The 21177-nt window shown below is 41.8% G+C and overlaps 4 protein-coding genes and 1 long non-coding RNA gene across 6 annotated transcripts in view; 4 read left to right on the plus strand and 1 right to left on the minus strand.

Moving 5' to 3' along the window:
• Window positions 1–5120, plus strand: part of ap4b1 (adaptor related protein complex 4 subunit beta 1) — a 19662-nt gene extending 14542 nt beyond the window's left edge. Inside the window, exons 9-11 of the mRNA XM_034877779.1 lie at window positions 55–440; window positions 3513–3638; window positions 3855–5120. Coding sequence (XP_034733670.1) covers window positions 55–440; window positions 3513–3638; window positions 3855–4369 — 1027 coding nt within the window. The 3' untranslated portion in view covers window positions 4370–5120. The remainder of the gene's footprint in view (window positions 1–54; window positions 441–3512; window positions 3639–3854) is intronic.
• Window positions 5121–5365: 245 nt separating this feature from the next.
• LOC117947222 lies at window positions 5366–15268 on the plus strand. Its single transcript, XR_004657190.1, has 3 exons — window positions 5366–5376; window positions 7127–7129; window positions 15103–15268. It is a non-coding gene; the product is annotated as an uncharacterized LOC117947222 (long non-coding RNA).
• On the plus strand, window positions 5403–14181 carry zgc:101663 (alpha-1,3-mannosyl-glycoprotein 4-beta-N-acetylglucosaminyltransferase C). 2 transcript variants are annotated; one of them, XM_034875843.1, is made up of 5 exons: window positions 5403–5514; window positions 8125–8220; window positions 8712–8862; window positions 11279–11533; window positions 11798–14177. In XM_034875843.1, the coding sequence occupies exons 2-5, from the start codon at window positions 8128–8130 to the stop codon at window positions 12700–12702; spliced, it is 1404 nt and encodes a 467-aa protein (XP_034731734.1). In that variant the 5' UTR covers window positions 5403–5514; window positions 8125–8127; the 3' UTR covers window positions 12703–14177. The 2 variants fall into 2 exon arrangements, with proteins under 2 accessions (XP_034731734.1, XP_034731735.1); XM_034875844.1 differs by lacking the exon at window positions 11279–11533 and having other exon boundaries at window positions 11798–14181.
• A 2274-nt stretch (window positions 15269–17542) lies between the features above and the next one.
• On the minus strand, window positions 17543–19216 carry cfap126 (cilia and flagella associated protein 126). Its single transcript, XM_034875880.1, has 5 exons — window positions 18959–19216; window positions 18684–18752; window positions 18421–18495; window positions 18118–18318; window positions 17543–17751 (listed from the first exon to the last, which is right to left on the minus strand). The coding sequence occupies exons 1-5, from the start codon at window positions 18980–18982 to the stop codon at window positions 17572–17574; spliced, it is 549 nt and encodes a 182-aa protein (XP_034731771.1). The 5' UTR covers window positions 18983–19216; the 3' UTR covers window positions 17543–17571.
• A 506-nt stretch (window positions 19217–19722) lies between these two features.
• The window catches only part of ccnq (cyclin Q), a 7470-nt gene continuing 6015 nt past the window's right edge, over window positions 19723–21177 (plus strand). The window contains exon 1 of the mRNA XM_034875864.1: window positions 19723–20236. Within this exon, the coding sequence (XP_034731755.1) occupies window positions 20095–20236 (142 nt within the window). The 5' untranslated portion in view covers window positions 19723–20094. The remainder of the gene's footprint in view (window positions 20237–21177) is intronic.

The following is a 21177-nucleotide window of genomic DNA, read 5'->3' on the forward strand; positions in this document are numbered from 1 at the left end:
TGTGTGTGTGTGTGTGTGTGTGTGTGTGTGTGTATGTGTGTGTGTGTGTGTGTGTGTGTGCGCGTGTGCGTGTGCGTCGTGTATGAGAAAAAGACATGACATCTTAATACTCTTGTGTTTTCCAGAGGAGGAGACGGACATGTGCGTGCGTGACCAGGCGCTTCTCTACTACCGCCTGTTGCATTGTGGGGTAGAAGAGACACGAAAGGTCCTCCAGGGTCGGAGGTCAGACCCTTCCCTGGGTGTTCTGATTGGCCGCCCCGCGGAGCCCATCAGCCAGTGGGCATGCAGCTTTAACACTCTGGAGCCTCTGAGGCAGAGCGGCGTGGAGACAGAGTCAGCCAGCAGAGGAAGCCCTGAGCACGTGACCTTTGACCCCAAGCCTAACACTGACCTCTCAGACTCACTGGACTGTGGGCAAACAGAGACGCTTCTTTCAGGTGGGTGAAGACATTCAAATATTTCTCTAGAGCCCTGCACCTTTGCTTCAAGTACAGATTTCAGCTACTTGTACTTTACGTGAGTCTCTTCTTCACTTTCTACCTCTACTCCACTACATTTCAGAGAGAAGTACAGTACTTTTTACTCCACTACATTACTCAGACAGCTTTAGTTACTTTACAAATCAACATTTCTGCACACAAAACACAGTATTATAAATTAAGCTACTCAACAACATACAGACCTACTTGTACGGCTGCTATGATAAGCCGATTAAACCCAGAACTGTTTGGATTGTTTCCTTTTTCTAAAATGTATGTTGTAATGTAGGATTTTACCACATAGATTACTTTTACCTTTAATACTTTAAGTACACATTCCTGATTACGCTAACATCCTTTTACATAAGAAACATGTTCAAGGCACGACTTTTACTTGTATTGAGCATTTGTACAGTGTGGTATTAGCACTTTTACTTAACTCTCATGTTGTCTTTCCGTCAAAATTAAAAATCAACAATTTTGTTGATGCTTTTTATCAACGTTTTTAACTTTTTTTTTACATTTCTGTACCTTGTTTTCAACACTTTTGATGCTTTTTTTCAATGTTTGTCATTTTTTTGAAGTTTTTTTAACACTACATAACACTAACTTATTCACTTTAGTTTTACAGTTATTTTTGTGATTTATGGTCAATACGTGAGGAAATTATATCGTTATATAATATACGTTATAAGGTTTGAGTTAGAAAAGCAGAAATTAGGAATTAATTTGGCTAAAATGAAAGGAATGTATGTCGATGGATAATCAGCCTGGAATATGTCAACTTTTAATCAATACTAGTTCAAATCCACTTCAATTTGTTTTTCAAATGCTTTAAAATTGAATAAGACGCCCCAAAATCACCCATTAAAATCACCCCGTAGAGCGTTATGTAGAATCAATCATGTTTAAGGTAGTTAAAAAGAACATTGATACAGGAAAACGGGTCAACATGAGGGTTAAGTGAAGGATCTGAATACGTCGAGACCTCCTCCCAGCTGGACGTGCCTGGAACGGGGGGGGCAACCTTACCAGATACCCGAGCAGCGTCTCCTCACGGAGGCCTGAGCTTCTCACCCCATCTCTAATGGCCGGGACACACCAACCCGATAATCAGCCATAGGACAGTCTGGCAAGGTCTGTTTGGTGTGGTCCGGAGGGGCCGTCTGCCTTCATTTTTGCCGACCTGACTCAGTTGGACTCAAAGGACCAATCTGATTGGTGGAGTGCTAATCCTGGAAACGAGAAACCGGATGAGCGAGACAAGTGTCTCTCAAAATCTTTTAAACTGTCCTCATCTGAAATGAGACCCATTCAGCAACTGCACGGCCTATTTCTTCCCTAAAATGTTTTCAAAAAAACGTTTCTGTGCGTAAAATATAGTAAAATATGAGATTTTATTCTGAATGAGCCACCATGACAGTCTGGCTTTTAATTTCTGGGGAAACCGGACCCAGGTGACACGTTCGTCCATTCAGCTGCTGGTTTTCATTTTTGCTGAGACAACAGGGAATAAGTGTGTTTTGAAGTGTGCAACTAGGCTGTTTCGAGGTCTAAGACACCGCCTGGGGCTCACCAACCACACCCGTAAAAAATCTGCTCTACTTCCGTCCTCCAGCGATCCTTCTATGAAAAGGATGTTATATTTATGTATTTTTTGTTGCAAAAATACAATTACAGATAAACCAAAAGGAAGAATATATTGTAGCGCCCTAGCGAACATTTTCTGTTTCCTGGTCTGATTTTTCTAGCCTTTTTAAACCAGCATGTCACTCAGCAACATTATCCTTTGTGACAAAATGTGTCATGACAGGTCAGCTTAACCGAAAGGCGCGAGCATGTCCCGCAGGCACTGCAGCATAGGTGTGGGATGTTTCTGAGCACTTGTGGAGCAGCTGGTGTCTGGATGAATGTGGCCTCCAGGATGATGCAAACGCCCCTTTTTTAAATAAGCAAAACAAGTGTCTGTGTCTTTGCATTTGAAGGTGGAACACAGAATGCAACTATTCAGGTTGGTTTGCATATAAAGCCGGCTTTACAATAAGCAGAGCTGAGGGAATAGGAGGAGCAGACTCTTTAGGTATCTCATTGAAATGTTGCTGACGATTTCAATCTATGTATTTTTAAGAATATATATGTATTTGGTGCATTTTTAGGCCTTTATTTTACAGGACATTTAAGACAGGACAGTCGAGGGAGTGACATGTAGCAAAGGGCCGCAGGTCAGGATCGACCCCACGGCCACTGTGGTATGAGCCTTTGTACATTGGGCGCACACTCAACCGAGAGAGCTATTTCATGCCCCTAAAATCCATTTATTTTATTTATTTATTTATTTATTAACTACACTAGCAGAACGGCTCTGGGGTGGCACTGTTGATTGGCCGGTTGCAGTAGGGAATAAAAAGAACTCATTACTAAAGTACTAAACCCACAGTGTGGTAATCCTCTGTTACAAGTTAAAGTCCTACATTCAAAACTGTATTCAAATAAAAGTACACAAATGTGAGCATCCAAATATACCTGTAGAAGTAGTAAAAAAAGCAATCATTTTCCAGAATGTCCATCACAGAATTTCTGCTTATTGTACTTATATTCACATTCTGTTTTTTTCACACATGTATGTGAACCTGCTGCCCACTGTCACACCAGATGTAGGATCAATCAATCAGAGCTTGCATCCCTCATCATCATAATCATCATTATTATTATTATTATTATTATAGGAAATGACAGGGTTACAATACACAGTTGTGGTATTTTGGTCTACTTGGGCTGAGAAAGTGTTTTTCCCCCAAGGTTAATGTCCTTTTCTGGGAATGCAGTGCCATTTATAACCACAAATCTCTTCCTCTGGCACTGCTCCTAACTCCCTATCCCCCTCCCACTTCAACCATATCCTTCTCTCTGTCCACCATTTGGCTCCCTGCTGCTGCATTCTTATCCTCTCTTTCTTTTGTCCCCTTCTTTCCTTTCCTCCCTCCCTGCATCCTCCCGTTCCTCCTCTCCTTTCTTCCGTGTCTTCTCCAGACTCCTCTGCTGATGTCTTGGCTTCGACGGTTGCAGGCCTCCTCAGTTTGTCCCTGTCGCCGACTCTCAGCCCGGAGGAGTTTGAGCGTCTTTGGCTGCAGCGACAGCCTTTGCATGCAGAGCAAGGTGATTACATGGAAGGGGATTGTCTCTCTCCGAAATCTTCCCCCTCCAGGGTTGGGAATAGTTGTTGACAGGAGCAAACAGGCCTTCAGTTAAAACTGTAACACTGGTGTGAGATTGGTACTAAAGTACATGTACTGTTTGAATATTTTCTGTTAATGCCAGTCTATACTTCTACTTGATTTTGTCTGACTTTGCTCCTGGTTTTGTTGCCGCTAGGTGCTGACAAACTGGAAGAAAAGGAGGATTCTTTGTGCTTGGAAGAACACATCCTATGCCCTGCGATACCTCACTGTTCACCACAAAGCCTTCAGGCTGCGATGCAGCTGGTCAACATCCAGACAATGGCCTTCACGCCAGCACACACACTTCCCTGGAGAGTCTACCTGTACACACACACCCAGCATGCACACTGTGGCGACACACCCCGCGGCACGCTCATAGTCGGGGAGCTGCTGTACACTGGAGAGGCTGATCAGAGGGTAGGAGGGGTAAACGAAGGCGTGGGTGATGGTGATGGAGACGTGGTGAAGGGCAGGGAAGAGGAGCAGGTGAAACCGGTAGAGGAAGCCACAGCTGACGGGCGGAGCGGGAGAGAGTCTGTGACGAAATATGGAGAGAAGATGATTATAAAAGTGACTCTTAAGCAGCAACCAAGAGATGACAGAGCTCTCAAGGGGTTTCTCTCCATCCTTACGACTGTACTGCACACATTGTCCTCAGAGAGGGATTAAATATGCAACAAACACACACACACACACACACACACACACGCACTTACACTTACACTTACTGTTTCTTTAAGAAGATGCTTAATTAGCACATTCGTTCCCTGACCATAACTGTAAAATAGCCCCTAGCAATGGTGAATACGCCCTCACTTTGCAAAGGCTTCCGTTTAACGCTGAATTGTCATGTATAAATTGGACTTCAGGACTTTAAAACCACTTTTGCTTTTTACCTTGCACATTTTAAACATCGGCTGAAACAAATGACGCAATAGGGGAGTCTTTACTGGAGTAAAACGTGATTTATCAAGACCACAGTCAGTTGGTTAACTTCAGCTGAAGGCCATTAATCTCTTCAGTTTGTTGTTTTCTCACAGTCACAGCAAGTGGATTAAAGAATAGTTTGGGTTAGGTACGCGTTTGGCCGGGTGGGGTCACTCACTGAAACATATTCAGCTTCTCTTGTTTCCTAGTATGGGACTGAGGTAAAGATAATGTTTACAGACAAACACCCCGATGGAAGAAACCACTTTACATATTCAGTAGAGCTGAACAAGAGCCCTGCAACTTATAGTGGAATTTATTTTTTACCACAGTGAGCTGTTGGCAGAGGCTCCCAGATGTCTGGTTTTACCCTTTAATGTATTTGACAGATTTTTGTGTAGAGGCTGTCATGATCACAGTAGCCCGAAGGTAAACGCAAATACAAACTCATGAACTGACTTAAAATTAATAAAACATTTGGATTCTTCCTGCATTTTTATGAGTGTTTGTCTATTTTATTAAGTCATAGGTCCGTTGTTACGTGCCACTCATCCTTGCCATGACTAGGTTGGTTTCTCAGGCGGTTGGAAAGCATTCAACATCGACGACACACCTGCTTCGTTTAAAAAGCCCCGGCCACCTGGTGGCGTGTGTTCACGCGCCTTCGGCGTGCAGACACCATAAGAAGATCCAGCACGATTTACCACGGAGAGGATGTGGTAAATCTAGCCGGTAATGTCACTGTCAACGTCATCTTTTTCTTTCCGGTCATGCCTTTTTTTAATGTTATTCCGTGCCTTATAGACAGTAAGCACATTCAATGAGTAGCCTGTGACCCGCGGACTGCCACGGCCAGACGCCGGGCTGAAGCGAGCCGGCTGAGGGAGGTGAGTGGGACTTAAGTTTCTCTAACGACGTGACGTACCAGACATTTAACCAACTTAGTTTTTTATTTGGTTACTTTTGCTCGGAGGTGTGACGTGACCTACGTTATATCTGTCTATGTAGCTAGTCATTATGAATTGTATGGCCATACTACTCCGTTATTAACGTCACTATGTTTCATACTATATCGGTAGCCACGGTGCTTTTGGTCCTAAACGGTAACGTGTAACGAAACGTTAACTAGTATCTAGCTACTAATAACAAACTGTTAGTTTGGTTCGCATTTAACAAACCACGGTTAAGTTAAGACAGCAGTCGTAACCGTGCTTCATTATGACAAAATCACTTACGTTAGATAACTTTAGTAGCCTGTAATTACCTAACGTTTACTGTAATACTTATTATAATTAATATTAATAGCATATGGATATTGGTTCTCCGTAATAACCAAGTTGATAACTTTGTGTACCGTTATCTTTCACGAAACTAGCAAAGGTAGTATTATTAAATAAATGTGTTGTTATCTCTCGCTGAAAGACGTCACTGTGGACTAGCTACAGTTTTATTATGGCAACGTTAGCTTTAGTGTCTATATACTGAATGGATTTGCTGTTTAAAACTCTCCTTACACGGAGAGTTTAGAGGTAACAGTAATTATTGTTCTCAGCAGAAGCCTCAATGTACTGGACAAAACAAAGACAGTGTTCTTGGAAAATCTCATTAAGCCTAAGAAAAGCTTATCATGGAAGGAAGTTGACGAGACAAACTATCCAGGGCTCAAATTATCTGGTTTGAGATTATTTAGTTTAGTAAAGGGAAGTAAAGCTGCCACACCCTCCGCACCCCCCACTACGTCTAGGAACCGTAGCTAAATATAACTCTAAGCCCCTCCATTCAATTCCGTTTGTTCACTGTTTAACCAGTTATTCCCCTTTTTAAATTCAAACGCCCTCTTATCTATTTAAGATTATGTTTTGGCAACAGAGCCATAATCCCAGGGAAGCTAGAGAAGAAAGAAACACGCATAGTTGGACAGAAATAGTAATAATAACAATATTTTAGTTAGTTGCCTCTGACAGATGATCTCTAATACTGAGTTTAAAAATAAAAACTCAACTCTATGCTGGGATTACATTATAAGGGTGTACATTTACTCTAATGGGACCATTTGCAGGCATGCTGATTGATTGTATTTCAAAAATTAAAATACAGATGTCAACTCAACTCTGTTGGACCCATACTATACTATAGTATACTAGACTTCACTATATCTACAGTATCTAGTACATAATGTGAGTATGAGCGTGTACAAGTATTCGGCCCTTAGGCAACACAGAGAGCAGCTTGTTTAAATACCATATGAGGCCGTTCCCCAAGGTGTTCAACATCACATTTTCACTTTAAAATATGACAGTTTTTGTCAGTATTTTTAGGAACGATGACCTTTTTGAATGAATGAAATCAGAAGATTTATTTTGGGTGGAACTTCTTTGTTGTGATTAAAACTTGACACCGTTTTTTAACGGGAATATGTGTACAAAGTCTCCCTTTTTTAAATTAAACACAGCTGTTCATCTCCTGTTTGAACAAAAGTATTAGAAGGAGAGAAAGCAGCAGGTTCTTTAGAAGAGAAAAAAGTCCTGAACATTGATTGCTCCTGTATGTTCCTTTTTTGAAACACACACACACACACACACACACACACACACACACACACACACACACACACACACACACACACACACACACACACACACACACACACAAACTAAATAACTAATGTCAGCTCCTGGGTGCATTCACTTTCAATATCTCAGATAAGCCAAATAATGTACATTGTGTGATAACCATCAATTTTCACACCATGGGATTAAACTGGTATACTGCACTAGAAACTTCTCCTTTCAAACGAAAGCTGCATTCAAACCTTTTTGTACCAAATCTAGAAAAAGGGAAATTGCCATCTGAATCTCATGTGATGTTTGATTGGCCCAGTGATCCAGCAGCTACAACTCTCAGTCTGTGCAGGCCTGTTGATTTCAGAATCATTCATATTCACACTTATTTTGGTCAATATGGAACTCCTGATTATTTAACAAGATTAGTCGGTGACTATTGGAAAGATATTGTTAAGAAATGGTTAAATCAAATTAACAGTGAAAACACCAACTGTGACGTGTGCCTTTAATACTTTTCTCGTTGAAGACAAAATAAGAGTTTACTTGTCAATAGACATGTGCAAAATGATCTTTTTGTGGTTGTTAGGAGCCCAACCTAACCAAACAATTTGATTAATTGCACAACCCTATTCCGTGGTGTGGCGAAGCAGGGGTACCAAAGTAGAACTAAAGGTATCAGTATCCCTTTAGTATCCCATGTTATTGGTACTGGTAGCCTATTGAATGTTTTAATTTTTCTAAATGACAATCAGCTCACCTTTGCTGCAAAGCTTTTCAACACACCATCCACAAACTTGTTGCGGTGTCTTAGCATTCTGAAACATTTATTACCTATTTGATGAATTATTCACTGTTTGTGCTGACTGAGTTACACAACTGTGTGTGCGTGTGTGTGTGTGTGTGTGTGTGTGTGTGTGTGTGTGTGTGTGTTAGGAAATGCGACGACATTCTAAGAAGAATGTTTTTTTGGCAGTGCTGCTCATCATCGGAGGATTATATTTCATTAGCCATTCGAACTTCCTTATTGCTGTGAGTACACACAGAGAGACACACACACTCTCTCTCTCTCACACACACACACGCACAATGTAAAGGTTTGTTTGCTGATTGTATCTTTCTCTTCTCTTTTACTCTGTTTTCCACCATCTCTAAGAAAAATATTAACAAAGAGTCAGATGCTTTCTTTGTTCACTCACATTAATCTGTTTTATTATTATTTCCACAAATGTCCTCCTCCTTTTAAACACTTCATCTGAGAAGAAGTACAATCTCCGAAAAGTGATCACCTCATACCAATGTTATGCTGGGTGGAGCGACATTACGTCTGCTTAAAACACTCTTAACTGGCATTTTAAACCAACTGCTTTCACAACAAACAAACAAATTCTTTACAAAGCACAAATGTTTCATTTTGTTTAAACATGTGTATGAAAAACTGTAGTAAACTGTGATTTTTGATAACAAAAAACATTTTACGTAGGCATATTCCAATCAACCAATCACTGGGATTGTTTTCGCAGGGCCCAGCAAGGCCACAGGAACCAATCCCAAATGAGTTAAGTTGGCAAACGGAGAGGTTGGTTAGTAAGGAGTCCTGGGTGGAACGGGGGGACTACCTGCCTCTCAATGTGTCCTATCAGCTACTGGCTGGAGCCCCATCTACTCAACAGAGTGAGTGACACACATTGTCTGTCCCTGTTTGTTTAAATAAAGGTGAAAGCTGAGTAATCTGGTCCTTGTCACCTGAACTGGAGGGGGCCACCCTAGCTTAGGGGTTAAGACACACAACACGCTATTAGCTGGTGATGGACAGTGTGTGTGCTTTGTTGTTTGCTAAGGTGAGTCAGCTGAGGACATTTGACTAGCTAGCATGCCGTTAGCTAATTATAGTGATAGCTGGCAATGTTGCAGTGAATATGACTTGCTGTATAGAGCGTGCTGGTGAAGGTAAAGAGGGGAGTGGTTCTGGGAGGCGCGCCTGTCTCACTCATTTGAGAATAGCGCAGGGCTGATTTTGAATAAGTAAATGTAGATTTAAGGCCTGCCTGAGTAAGTAGTTGAGTATCTACTCTTTGCATGGGTGGTAGTAGTATCCAAGGACAGCTTAAAGGCCATTAGGTAAGGGTTAGAGAATGGTGTCACGTGTCAGAGGGTCCAATAGATTTAAGACAGCCTCATACCCACTGCAGGGCCTAAAATAGATCAGATTATAACTTCAAGAATCTGGTCTTAATTTAGACTTTTGGACTCCACAGCCCTCTCCACAATATGTATCTCTATCTACCCCCTAGCCGGGCCTGGGGTGGGTTATCGGGTGATTTCCCGCTGGGCCGCTTCACCTTTGGGCCGCTCGAGGATTTGTTTTGTTGACATTTGTCACGTTAGTCTCTAAAAATAGGCGACACACGTTCCGCATTCTGACACCTCCGCCTCTGCATGGGTTGTACCATGGGAGGGGGTTCTTCCTTCCCAAATAGAGTTAGTTGGGTGAGTCCATAGCCCGTCTTTTTCCAAAAGGTTTTCCGATAAAAGCTACCGATAGCTGGGCCGGGCCTACCATAACAGTACGCGTCAGGATGGAGGGTGATGGGAGGAAGAGGACAGAAGGGGCTGAAAAAGCTAAGTTGAAAAAAGAGGGTGCTGCCAAATGTGCCAAGCTTACAGGTTATTTTTTAAGCGGACGAACACAAGTGGCAACTGGTAAAGATATACAGCTTTAGGCCTTATGATTAGCATTAACAACGTAGTGATTCAACCAATATTGTTGGAGCATTGACAACCTATTTTTAAGCAAAATATTAAATTTAATTAAATGTAAGCCTTTTTGTATCACCCAATGTATGGTGACTCATAGACTTTGCAAATATTGATAACACCACTTAATTATTTATATACATGTAAAAAATCTCTTTCATAATTTTTTTTTTCAGCTTTTAAGCAGCAGATAAGCCAGTTCCCTGCAAAAAACAATGAGCCCGAAATTTGCAATGAGGAGGCATGACTACATGGTCAGAGAGAGATACCAGAGTAAACAAATGGATTAAAGATATTTAATGTAAGAGAGCAGGATATGGCAGTACATGAAACCAGTGCACTATATTCGCAGTGTAACTGTAAACTGTACTGTGAGTCAAACTGTTGCAGTTCAATATGCCTCTTTGTGAAAGAGTGGGATACATTTCAAATGCTTTATTTCTTTCTGCTTTTGTTAATGTATCAACCTATCCTTGTGGAATAGTGGAATATTTTTGTTAACTTCTCAGCTTAAGTGAATTATTATTTCACTTTTACATTTTTTGTTGAACCCTGGTATTATATATATATAAAAACTACAGGATAGTAGGAGCTGAACTGTTGCTCAATTTATTCAATTTCTTTGTTCTTTACACTGAAAGGCCTTCTGAAGCTTTAGTGAACTTTGTAAAAAAAATAAAATGTGACCTACAAAAATCGCATCTATTACCATACTTTGAGGTGCATACTTTGTTCTTCTCCTCTTTTCCTAATTTAGTTACTGACTCAATTTCGGACATTTCCACGAATCAGAAAGACCTCATCTCAGAAATGTACTCCTTAACTTTCCAATTTACAAAACTGACTTTTGCTAAAATGAAAAGAGATTGGGAAAGCGAACTCGGGAAAGTCATAGATTGGGATTTATGAAAAAGATGCATTGTCCGAGTAAACTAAAGCACTTCTTGCTCCAGGCTCACTCTGATACAGTTTCATTGTACATTGGATATCTTCCCAACTCCAAACTTTCCAATAAATACTGTATCCCTATGTCACTGGTAACTGTAGTAGGTGCCACATGTCACCAGACCTGAAAAGCCTGTTGTTTTTTTGTAATCCTCCTTTGTGTCTTCCCTGCAACTGTGTGGAGGAGGGGTGGGTACACATGCACGATCCCAGAGGCTTGTATCATGTGACGCAGACAGTTTTGTTCTGGGAGTGACAGAGACTATGCACTATAGCCTTATGGTCAGGAGATGTTTTAACATTAGTGCTGGGCTGCCATAGGAACGGTCATCTAACAGATTGATGTTGTTGATTGACATTTCTACTTTCCTGTCCTGACATGTTTCAGGGTTTTTATCAGTTGGATTATCATCGGTGAAGAGGAAGAAGGGCAGCTATCTAATCCCCACCTTGCAGTCCCTCTTCTCCCAGTCCTCTCCTGAAGAGCGCTCCTCCATGGTGGTGGTAGTGCTGCTAGCAGATTTCGATGTCAGCTGGAGAGTCACTACAGTGAGGGAGATCAAAACTGCATTTGCCTCGGAGCTAGAACAGGGCCAGCTGGTGGTCCTCCATGTTCCTCAGGATGTTTACCCTCCTGTTACAGGTGTGTGCACACAGTCTTATACTTGGGTTGGTTATTGTTCCCCCCCCCCCCCGATACAGGTGCTAAAATTATGCTTTTAAAACGGAGCTGGTGTCTTAACCAATATCGTAATCTGTGTTGTCATTCCATCCGATATCGGTCGTTTAGGAACCGGTGCCATGACCAATCCTAGCTTCAACTAGATTGCAAATTCATTCCCATCCACCTCGTGAGCTTTTTGTCGATGCTGTGATACTGATGCACGTCTCTCTGGTTCTCGTGCAGGTCTAAAGAGGAACTACAACGATGCTCCAGAAAGGGTAACGTTCCGCTCCAAGCAGAACCTGGACTACTCCTTCCTGATCCACTACTGTGCCAGCCTTGGTCGATACTACCTCCAGCTGGAGGACGATGTCTCCTCTGCAAAAAATTTCCTTTCCACCATCAGGAGGCGCGTTGAGGAGCAAGAGGCGAGGAAGACCACCTGGGCAATGCTGGAGTTCTCGGCCCTCGGCTACATCGGCAAACTCCACAAATCGTCTCATCTTCCTGTCCTGGCCCGCTTTCTCTTCCTCTTCTACCAGGAAATGCCCTGTGACTGGCTGATGACGCGCTTCCGAGAGTTGATGACTCAGAAAGAGACAATCATCTTCAAACCCTCGCTGTTCCAGCACATGGGGACTTTCTCCTCGTTCCAAGGGACATACAACAAGCTGAAGGACAAGGACTTTGAGGAGGATTTCTATACCAATCCTTTAGCTGACGTTTATTCTGATATGTCGACGTACAAGAAACAATTCCCCAAACTGGCCTGGGAACCTGGCGAGGGATTTTTCTGGGGGCGCTCCCCGGAAAAAGGAAACCACCTGACTGTGGTGTTCACAGACCCGACAGTCGTGACGGGGATCTATGTAGAAACAGGGTCAGGGGGCAAAGACCTCCTAGAGTCGGCTCACGTGCAGCTAGGCCACGACGTGATTACCACAGAGAAAGAGGAGAAGAGTTGTAAAGAGTTCCAGACAGTGGGGACGTTAGAGAATGGGAAGTTTGAGATGCAGGACATGGACAAACAGTATGGCTATGGGTCCTCCTGTCTGAGGATACAAGTCACAGCTGCACAGAAGGATTGGGTGATCATCAAGAAAATCAGGATCTCAACAAAGCCCAGTACACCTCCACGCCAAGCCTAGGAGTGAAAGTGTTCTCCCGGCGGCCGATGAAGGATTTCTCTTTATTTGATCTGCAGGACGTTGTATTTAGGCTGGACATGTGACTTTAGTGCCTTGTTTAACAAATTCATAGACAACACAACAATCCAGGTCTTAACGCCACTGTGTGAAGCTACTGTAAACGATTATGTCTGATTAAGCTTCGTGATAACTTGTTGTGTGTTCATCTACAGGAAAGCAGCTGCAAAGGCCAGAAGTATAAACGATGTGTTCGCACAAAACCATGCACATGCCTTTTCACACACATATTTATAATGTGCACCTCCCGTGTACCATACCACTGTGTGTACACCCTTTTTTATAGAGCAAGCCATGTGGGATATGTTGAAGTGGAAATGAAAAATAATGTGAGACATAGAATGTAAAAAAGATCAAGACAGACAATTTCACAATTGGCTTCTGTTTCTAATTATCGTTTTTTGCTGTACACACACACACACACAAACACACACACACACACACACACCTGTTTGTTGCAGCAACACACACTTAATTTGTGCTACATTTTATTTTCCCATTTGTTTCCCTAAATTAGATCATCTATCATGAGACATTCTGTAAACAGTTATTAACAAAATAATTGTTAGCTATGTAATTGCTATTTATGAGCCTTCGATGAGAATTGAGGCATCACTGCTGTGAACAACACTGCCGATGCTATAAATAGCTGCAGCTGTGCACAACTGTTGTGCGTAAGGATGGCTGCTCTGGCTTCATGGGAAGGATCTTGCAAATGAGATTATAAGATGAGAACGAGTATTTCTTTTATTGTTCTGGTGTCCTGGCTCGCGCTTTAGGCTTCCAGGGGCTTCAAGGGTCCGGCTTTAGAGCGCCAGACCCAGAGAAACCATGCAATTACTGTCAATCTTCAGGTAACTCTTGGGTTCCTTGCAACGGGGCATTTCAGAAGGAGCTGGGGGACCGGTCTGGAATATCTCAGTCAACATTAAGCCGTGTCATGTCCATCATGTGTGTTAGCCAGGGCTGCACTGTCATTCTCACTACCTAACAAGCTGCAGAGATTGGCGCCTTTGCTGGAGGATTCACTTGTCCGGATTGGTCGGGCGTTTTCATACTGGCTCTAATCAGTTTTCGACCTCTGACGTCTCCAGTCCAGTCCACCAATCCCACGGCTGTGATGTGCATTCATGTTGATTTGTAATGACATCCAGGACTCCCAACCGGGACTGCTGTGACTTTCATTGAACAGTTCACCACTGTGCTTCTTAGAGACGTTAAATGGGATGCTGTGTATTCGAACCATGGGTTTCCGCTTGAAAAATTGAACTAATTTTGGGACTGGGCAGGGATTTGTTTATTTTTGTGTGTTTTGCATTTTCCTTTTCTTTGTTCTCAAATCGACAGTCGTTGCTCCTTTAATTAAAGGTGCACTAAGACTGAACGATATTGTGTTTTAGCATCGACATCGCGATGTGCGCACGCGCAATAGTCACATCGCGATGTGCGCACGCGCGATAGTCACATCGCAGGATTTTACGATGTTGACGCTAAACCTTTTTTACTGCGTGATAGAAAAGTTGAACTTTTAAATGATTATTACCGTCCGACCCTTCCACTTAAAGACATGTAGCCATGTGGGCAGCGTGTGTATGTGACGTTGGTCCGACGGTGTTACTGTTATGGGAAGTGAAGCTCTCCGTGTGTAGTAAAGTGCCGTAGGCATCAGCTGCCACGCAGTGATGCACATAGTTTTGATGGGTTGTCAGTGAAGCTACAGCACTCAGTGTTTTATGTTTGCTGCAAATACGAACTAAAGTACCTGATTAATGCAACCTAATTACGTCAAGCTTTACAGCCAAGCTAAAGCTAATATAGTTAGCCTAAAGAAACAAGCAGAAAGCTGCTACCAATGTCAATTTTATTTCTATAGCACATTTAAAAGCAACAACAGTTGACCAAAGTGCTGAACAGGGTCGAGCCAGGCTAAAGCTAATGCAGTTAGCCCAAAGAACCAAGGGGTCCGTCTGTCCCAACTAACGTTACGGTACGGAGCCGCGACACTGGAAACGTAACACTAATCTACAGAAGTCTGTGTCTGATCTAACGTCATTTCCACTGATTTAATTGTTCTTGGAGACACAGAGTTTGTTGCTGGATAGCGTGACATAAATCCCTTCAGAAGAGTAACGTTTTCACCGCAGTAGTCGAGAATGATTTATTATTTTCAAACAGAGCTATTTATGTCATCTTTTAAAAATTCCTTTTTCTTTTTTCACATCGCAATAAATATCGCAGGGGTAAAAAATATCGCAATGTCAGATTTTTCCATTATCGTGCAGGCCTAAGGTGCACTATGAGTTCCAGCATGGTTTTACTGCGATTTCATTGGCTCCTATCGAGTCATCTCTCCTTGATCCACTACCTGCCTGCCCCCTGAATCCACTGTGAAGAAGCCCGGCCTCGGGAGACCACACGGGGGTCGTAAACGTCAAACAAACACCAGGTACATGGGATAGGTACCAATACACAACAAACCACGTTCCAGCCAATCACCAACAAGATGGTTGGGGGGGGGGGGGAGCATGGGGAGGAGGGGCGAGCTTGCTCGGTTTTGTTGAAATGCAGGACCTCTTAGTGCACCTTTAGTATGTATAGATAAGCAGGTATTTGTTTGGCTTGTATTTTCTTTGGGTTTTTCAGGAGCTTCACAACTCCAGTGTTTTGGGTTTTTTGGTTTACCGGTCTAGCGTCCTCCCGTGCTGTTCTCCTCACGTGCCATTGTCAGTTGATTGATCTGCGTTGTTGTTTTTGTTTTCTATTGTGTTGCTTGTTTGCTGTGCTCCTTTGACAATAAATGGCCATCTACACCTGGTTACACTAGCTTCATTTATCCAAAGTTTAAATGTTACATGTTTATAATAAGTTCGAAAATTGCCTTATGTATCAGTCTGACTACTTGTAATTGCGTGATTGTGCTCTGTTCTGGATATTTAAGAAGCATTGTTGAAGGTCACTGAGGCCTGAGATTTTTATTGCCAACAATTAGATCTGTAATTGCTGCCTCACCCCACATACTTGAGGAAGTTATTTGTATTGTCTATTGTTTTTAAATGTTGACTTGAAGTGGAACTTGTGGTTTTACAACACATGAGTCATTGAGTCAGGGCCATGTGTCGCTAATGATTTTGCGGCTCAAAGTAGGCCAGACAGGGTTGGACTGTATGAGGAAACTAATCAGAACACACACGGTACCGTGACCACACCTAGAGCTTTGCAGGGTTCAGGACTTTGCTCGTGCCCCATCTTTGATGGTAAACTACCATTGCATTATGTGCTCTTTAAAAATTGCACATTAAGGTAATTTTGTTGAAGTCAGAGGTGGAAAGACTACGAACATATTCAACTTAAGTAAAATTAACCGGTAAAAAAATCTACTCCAGTAAAAGTTGAAAGTAGTTCATTTAAATAGTACTGATAGAGTAAAAGTTAGTTACTTTTTAACAGCGAGTGGCGATATACTTTTTTAAATTTATACCTATATAAATATCTTCTTACTAATGTATTTAAATCACAGTCTTTTGAGATTTGTTAATGGGCACAGAGCCAAAAAAGTTTTAAAATTTTAAAAAAAGCGACACCTTAAAAAGCAACAAAAAACATTTTGATGAGTTTTGCTTGACAGAAATTTTGCCAAAATGTTATTTCCATTTTTTTTTCTTGTCTTTCTTTTAACTCTGTAACGGATTTGGTTTAAAATGTAGCAAAGTACAATACTTCACACAAAACATACTTAAGTAAAAGTAAAATTACAGATTTAAAAAAAACTACTTTTCAAAGTAAAAGTACACAAAAAAACAACTTAATTAGAGTAATGTAAGTAATTGTAATTTGTTACTTTCCACCTCTGGTTGTAGTCTGTGTGAAGAGACACAACATTCTCCAAGTTGTAATCAATGTGTTCTCCTTTATTCCTGCCGGGTTGTATAAAGGTACAGATTATATTTCTTTTTTAAATAGGGCCCATTATGCTGTAAAGATGTTGCTAAACCTGTCCCAGCCTCCTGTATGACGTGGCACCAGACCAAACCACCAACAAATGCATGATATCTGCGGTTAACTCCTGCTTCCACTGAGGCTAGAGCCATTGCTTAAAGGAGCCCTGCCACGCAAAACCGTTTTTAACTTTCAATTTTAGTAATATGTCAGGTCCATATGTGTTCATGTTATGTTGTAAATGTGAAAATGAACTGCTACCTCCTCTGTCAGCTCTAGCCACTAAAAAGAAATAAGAGGAGAAATCAGGCCAATTACAAAAGCTGCCTAAGCTCATTAATATTCATGAGCTCAGCCTGTTGCGCTGGGTAAAGGATGCTGATAGCCAGGCTCTCATTGGCTAGCTGTTAGCCAATCAGAGTCAAGCATCTTTGCTCATTGAAAATTAATGAGAATTGGCCCAAATCGAGCTGCAGGCTTTCTATACCACGCTAGCAGGGCTTGAAACAAGGGAACCAAGGCCTTGGTCCATGGTCCATGGTAGAACTTCAGATATCACAAAGTCATGAAACACGTGTGGCAGGTCCCCTTTAATCTTTTACAATGTTTAATGGCATGAGGTCTTATGGTTACTCTGGTCAGCTGATATTGTAGAGGGATAACTGATTACATTGTACCCTTAAAAACACACAGAAGCCACACACAAAGAGAAGGGAGTATAAAGAAGCCATTAAAGAAAAAAGGCGATTACCATGTTTGTCATGACTTGTGACAACAACAACCAGCCAATGTAAAAATAAGTCAAAACTAGGACTGTTAACAGGCATTTAATTTTGTACGTATTTCATTCATCCACCGCAAATGAAATGAAGACGTTCACTGCTCTTGCTGTTCCTCTGTGTGTCCATGCTCGGAGGGGGGGGGCCCTTCTTGGCGGGCTGCTTTCGCTGATACACTGCTGGCTGGTCTCACCTCGCCAGGATCAGGCCTGTTGTCGAGTACTGGTCCAGCTGCAGAACACAGGGCAGCATTGTCCTGCTGCACAGCTTCATTGGTCTGGAAGTAAGATAAGTAAGATAAGATAAACCTTTATTGATCCCCTGATGGAAAATGCAGGCGTTGGCAGCAGCACAAGGATACAAACACGTACAGATATAGGGAAGTAAAAAGCAGAAGTCTACCTGTATACAATACAACTAGTAGAAGAATAGAGGTGAAAATGGAAATTATACAAGAGAAATTATAGACTAAATTAAACTTAAAAAATACACTAAACTAAATCCAGGTCTGCTTAAACATTACACCTTAACTTTTGATGACTACCCGCCCTGGATCAGCCACCCTGTGGGATACAGTATTGGCTTTTTAAAAACAGGAACAAAGTGTATACATGTTTATGTGTGTTGCATCCTGTACGCTCACCTGCTGGCCGACATCCTGCAGCCTTTCTGTGTCTTTGCTGCCTCCGCGTGGCTGAGATTTGCCCCGGTGCTGTGGGTCAATGCCCCAGGACTTCAGCATGTTGAGACCATCCACAGAGCGGCCCGTAGGGTTTATGTGGTGGGCCGGGATCCGAGCAGGTAGATCCCAGGTCCCCTTAAAGTCTGTCCATGCACTGCCCTTCTATATAGGATCCCACACACACACACACACCACACACACAGTCAAACAACGATTCACAAGAATAGCAAATAAGAGAGAGAAAGTGATGATCTATGCCCTAACCTTAACCACTCCTGGGAGCAGATGTCCTCTATCGTCGGCAACAAAGGTGGTGCGGCCCTCATGTGCAGTGGGTCGCTACACACACACACACACACACACACACACACACACACACACACACACACACACACACACACACACACGCACACAAGTTAGCTAAACTAATGTAATCACATTTTCAATACTACTCTTGAAAATACATGGCAATATGAAACACAACTAGTACAATACAACAACACAATACTGCTGATATGATGGACTACCTCTTTGAAGTGCTTAACGTTAGTCTCACACCAGTTCTGCAGTCGCCGCGGCTTGAATGCACTGTCATACTGCGGACGGGAGTTAAAGTATATGTCAGAATATATAACGGACGGGAGTTAAAGTATATGTCAGAATATATAACGGACGGGAGTTAAAGTATATGTCAGAATATATAACGGACGGGAGTTAAAGTATATGTCAGAATATATAAGTAAAACAGATAACAAAGCAGAATGTGTAGCTTAATGTTCCCATTGGCACATATTTAGGTTACCTGGTTTGCCGAGTAACTGAACATTTCTGCATCCGTCTACGCTACAGGTCCGAGTCTGTTTTTGTTGACTCGTTGCATAGCAACGCATCAAACTGACTTCTTCTTTACAGACTTTTCCTAGACAGAAAAAAATTAACATTTTATGTAATGGTTGTCATTAATTTATTAATCTAACTCAAAGTGGCACAGGTTTTGTTAAGTAACTTAATTGGAAATAACTAATGGGAAAATAACGATGCACGCGACACTGGGTAGATATACTCCTACGTACGAAAAAAAAGTTTAATAGACCTGAAACACACTCGCGCACACGCGCGCACACACACACACACACACACACACACACACACACAATTAACAATTAACATAATAAATTAGTTTGTAGTTGACTATTGTCTTTGTAGGCTGTATGTTTATTTAAATTATGCCAATTTGAGTTGGTGTATTTCATTCATTGTTTATGATCGATTGCTATTTGCCATGTTGCCCCAGCGTACGGTCCAGCGTCCTCTAATAAGGGTTTTACTTTGAAAGATGTCACCGGAAGCTTCTTTTTTGGTACTTTAATTTAATAATATAACTACTATATGATAAGAACTGACATTGCAAAAGAAAGAACACCTTGTTTAGATTGTGTATGCTTTAATTTTCTTACAAACAGCTTCCATTTGAATGTGTTTTTGCGCAAGAAACCCCGCAACTCCTCTCTTCCCGAAAGATACATTTTGCAATCTACCTTTATTTTTGGAAGGTATACCGGAAGTTCATGTATTTATCTTCCGGGTTACTAACGTGCTTCTCAACTATGGGTGCTATGCGCTATGTATGCTAGTAGCAACAGCAACACCAAGACCAAATCCAAAACCAGTTAGCCGAAAACCAGACGTCCATCAAACTTGTTGTTTTCTAAGTTAGTAACAAACACCAACATTGTTGTAGCATAACTTTGCTGGTAGAGAATGTTAAGTTGAGTTAGCTTCAGTTAGCTACAGTTAGCTACAGTTAGCTAAACACCGAGGCCGTATGACTGACTAACTAGCCTAACGTTAGCAGCTTTCTTGTCGACCGTTGTAAAAAGTACTTTTTTGTACTGTAACTGTACAACCTTAGATACTCCTGCTGACGGTAAATAGACCATGGAGGGTCCATCCTCTCGTGCACCAGCCCCCCGGGACGGACCGCCGTGGCTAGTGGGCAGGAGAGACCGTGGCGGGGATGCAGAGTCCGACCGGGACATTAAAACACACTTTCGTGTCTGTCGCTTCATTATGGAGACAGGTAACGTGTACTCGTGTCAACAAGTCATTTCCTCAGAACAAATAGTGTTACGTTACTGTTAAAGTGCTTTTCTGCAAGAAAAGAAAGAAACAAAAGTGAAAAAAATTATGCTAAAATGCAGTTAGAGTAATTCAGACGTACCGTACTTTTTCAAAATTACGATTTACTATCTCATAATTTTAATTTAGTAATTTAAAAATATTTACTTATGTGTTTTTTCTTGTCCAGGAGGAAATGGGCTTCTTCAAGAGTAAGATACACGATGCCCTGCTAGAATGAAGCAGCCCTAAAATGTTCCTCTCGGTCTAATGCAGAATTTATCAATTTAATGTATGCTGGCTTTTATTTATCATTGAAGTCTACTGTTAAATTCATGATTGATTGTGTTGTACTGTTTTTTTGTTAGAAGATTGTGATAATATCAAGCAAGTTAGAAATATTACTGACCTATTGCCCAGATGGTGTTTTGTGCATTCAAATTAATAATGTGAGGTAAAGTGAAAGGAAAAGGCAATTCTTTAAAATGATCATGGCCTATTTAATGTGACTTATAATTACTAAATAAAGGTTTAGATCGGCTGTTCTGGAATCTCGCCATTTATGAGGTCATAAGGGGCACGTTACCTCCCCTTTCTCTGCTTTGCCCGCCCAGAGAATTTGGGAGAGAGAGTTCATGTCTTTCAAACAAGCCCCCCCCCCCCCCTCTCCTTCTCAAAAATTACATACCTAGTAATGGTACATACTAAGGAAAGCTCACTGTGGGACTGGCTGTAGTGGCTGTCATTCTGCACCAAGGCTGAATTTGGGGAAAGAGATTTCAGATCCAGTATTAGGGACCACTAAGGTCTATATAAAGAGACTTTAGATACAGTATTAGGGACCACTAAGGTCTACATGAAAGAGACTTCAGATACAGTATTAGGGACCACTAAGGTCTATAT

Source organism: Etheostoma cragini, chromosome 7 (genome assembly GCF_013103735.1).
Source record: "Etheostoma cragini isolate CJK2018 chromosome 7, CSU_Ecrag_1.0, whole genome shotgun sequence".
Classification (NCBI taxonomy): domain Eukaryota; kingdom Metazoa; phylum Chordata; class Actinopteri; order Perciformes; family Percidae; genus Etheostoma; species Etheostoma cragini.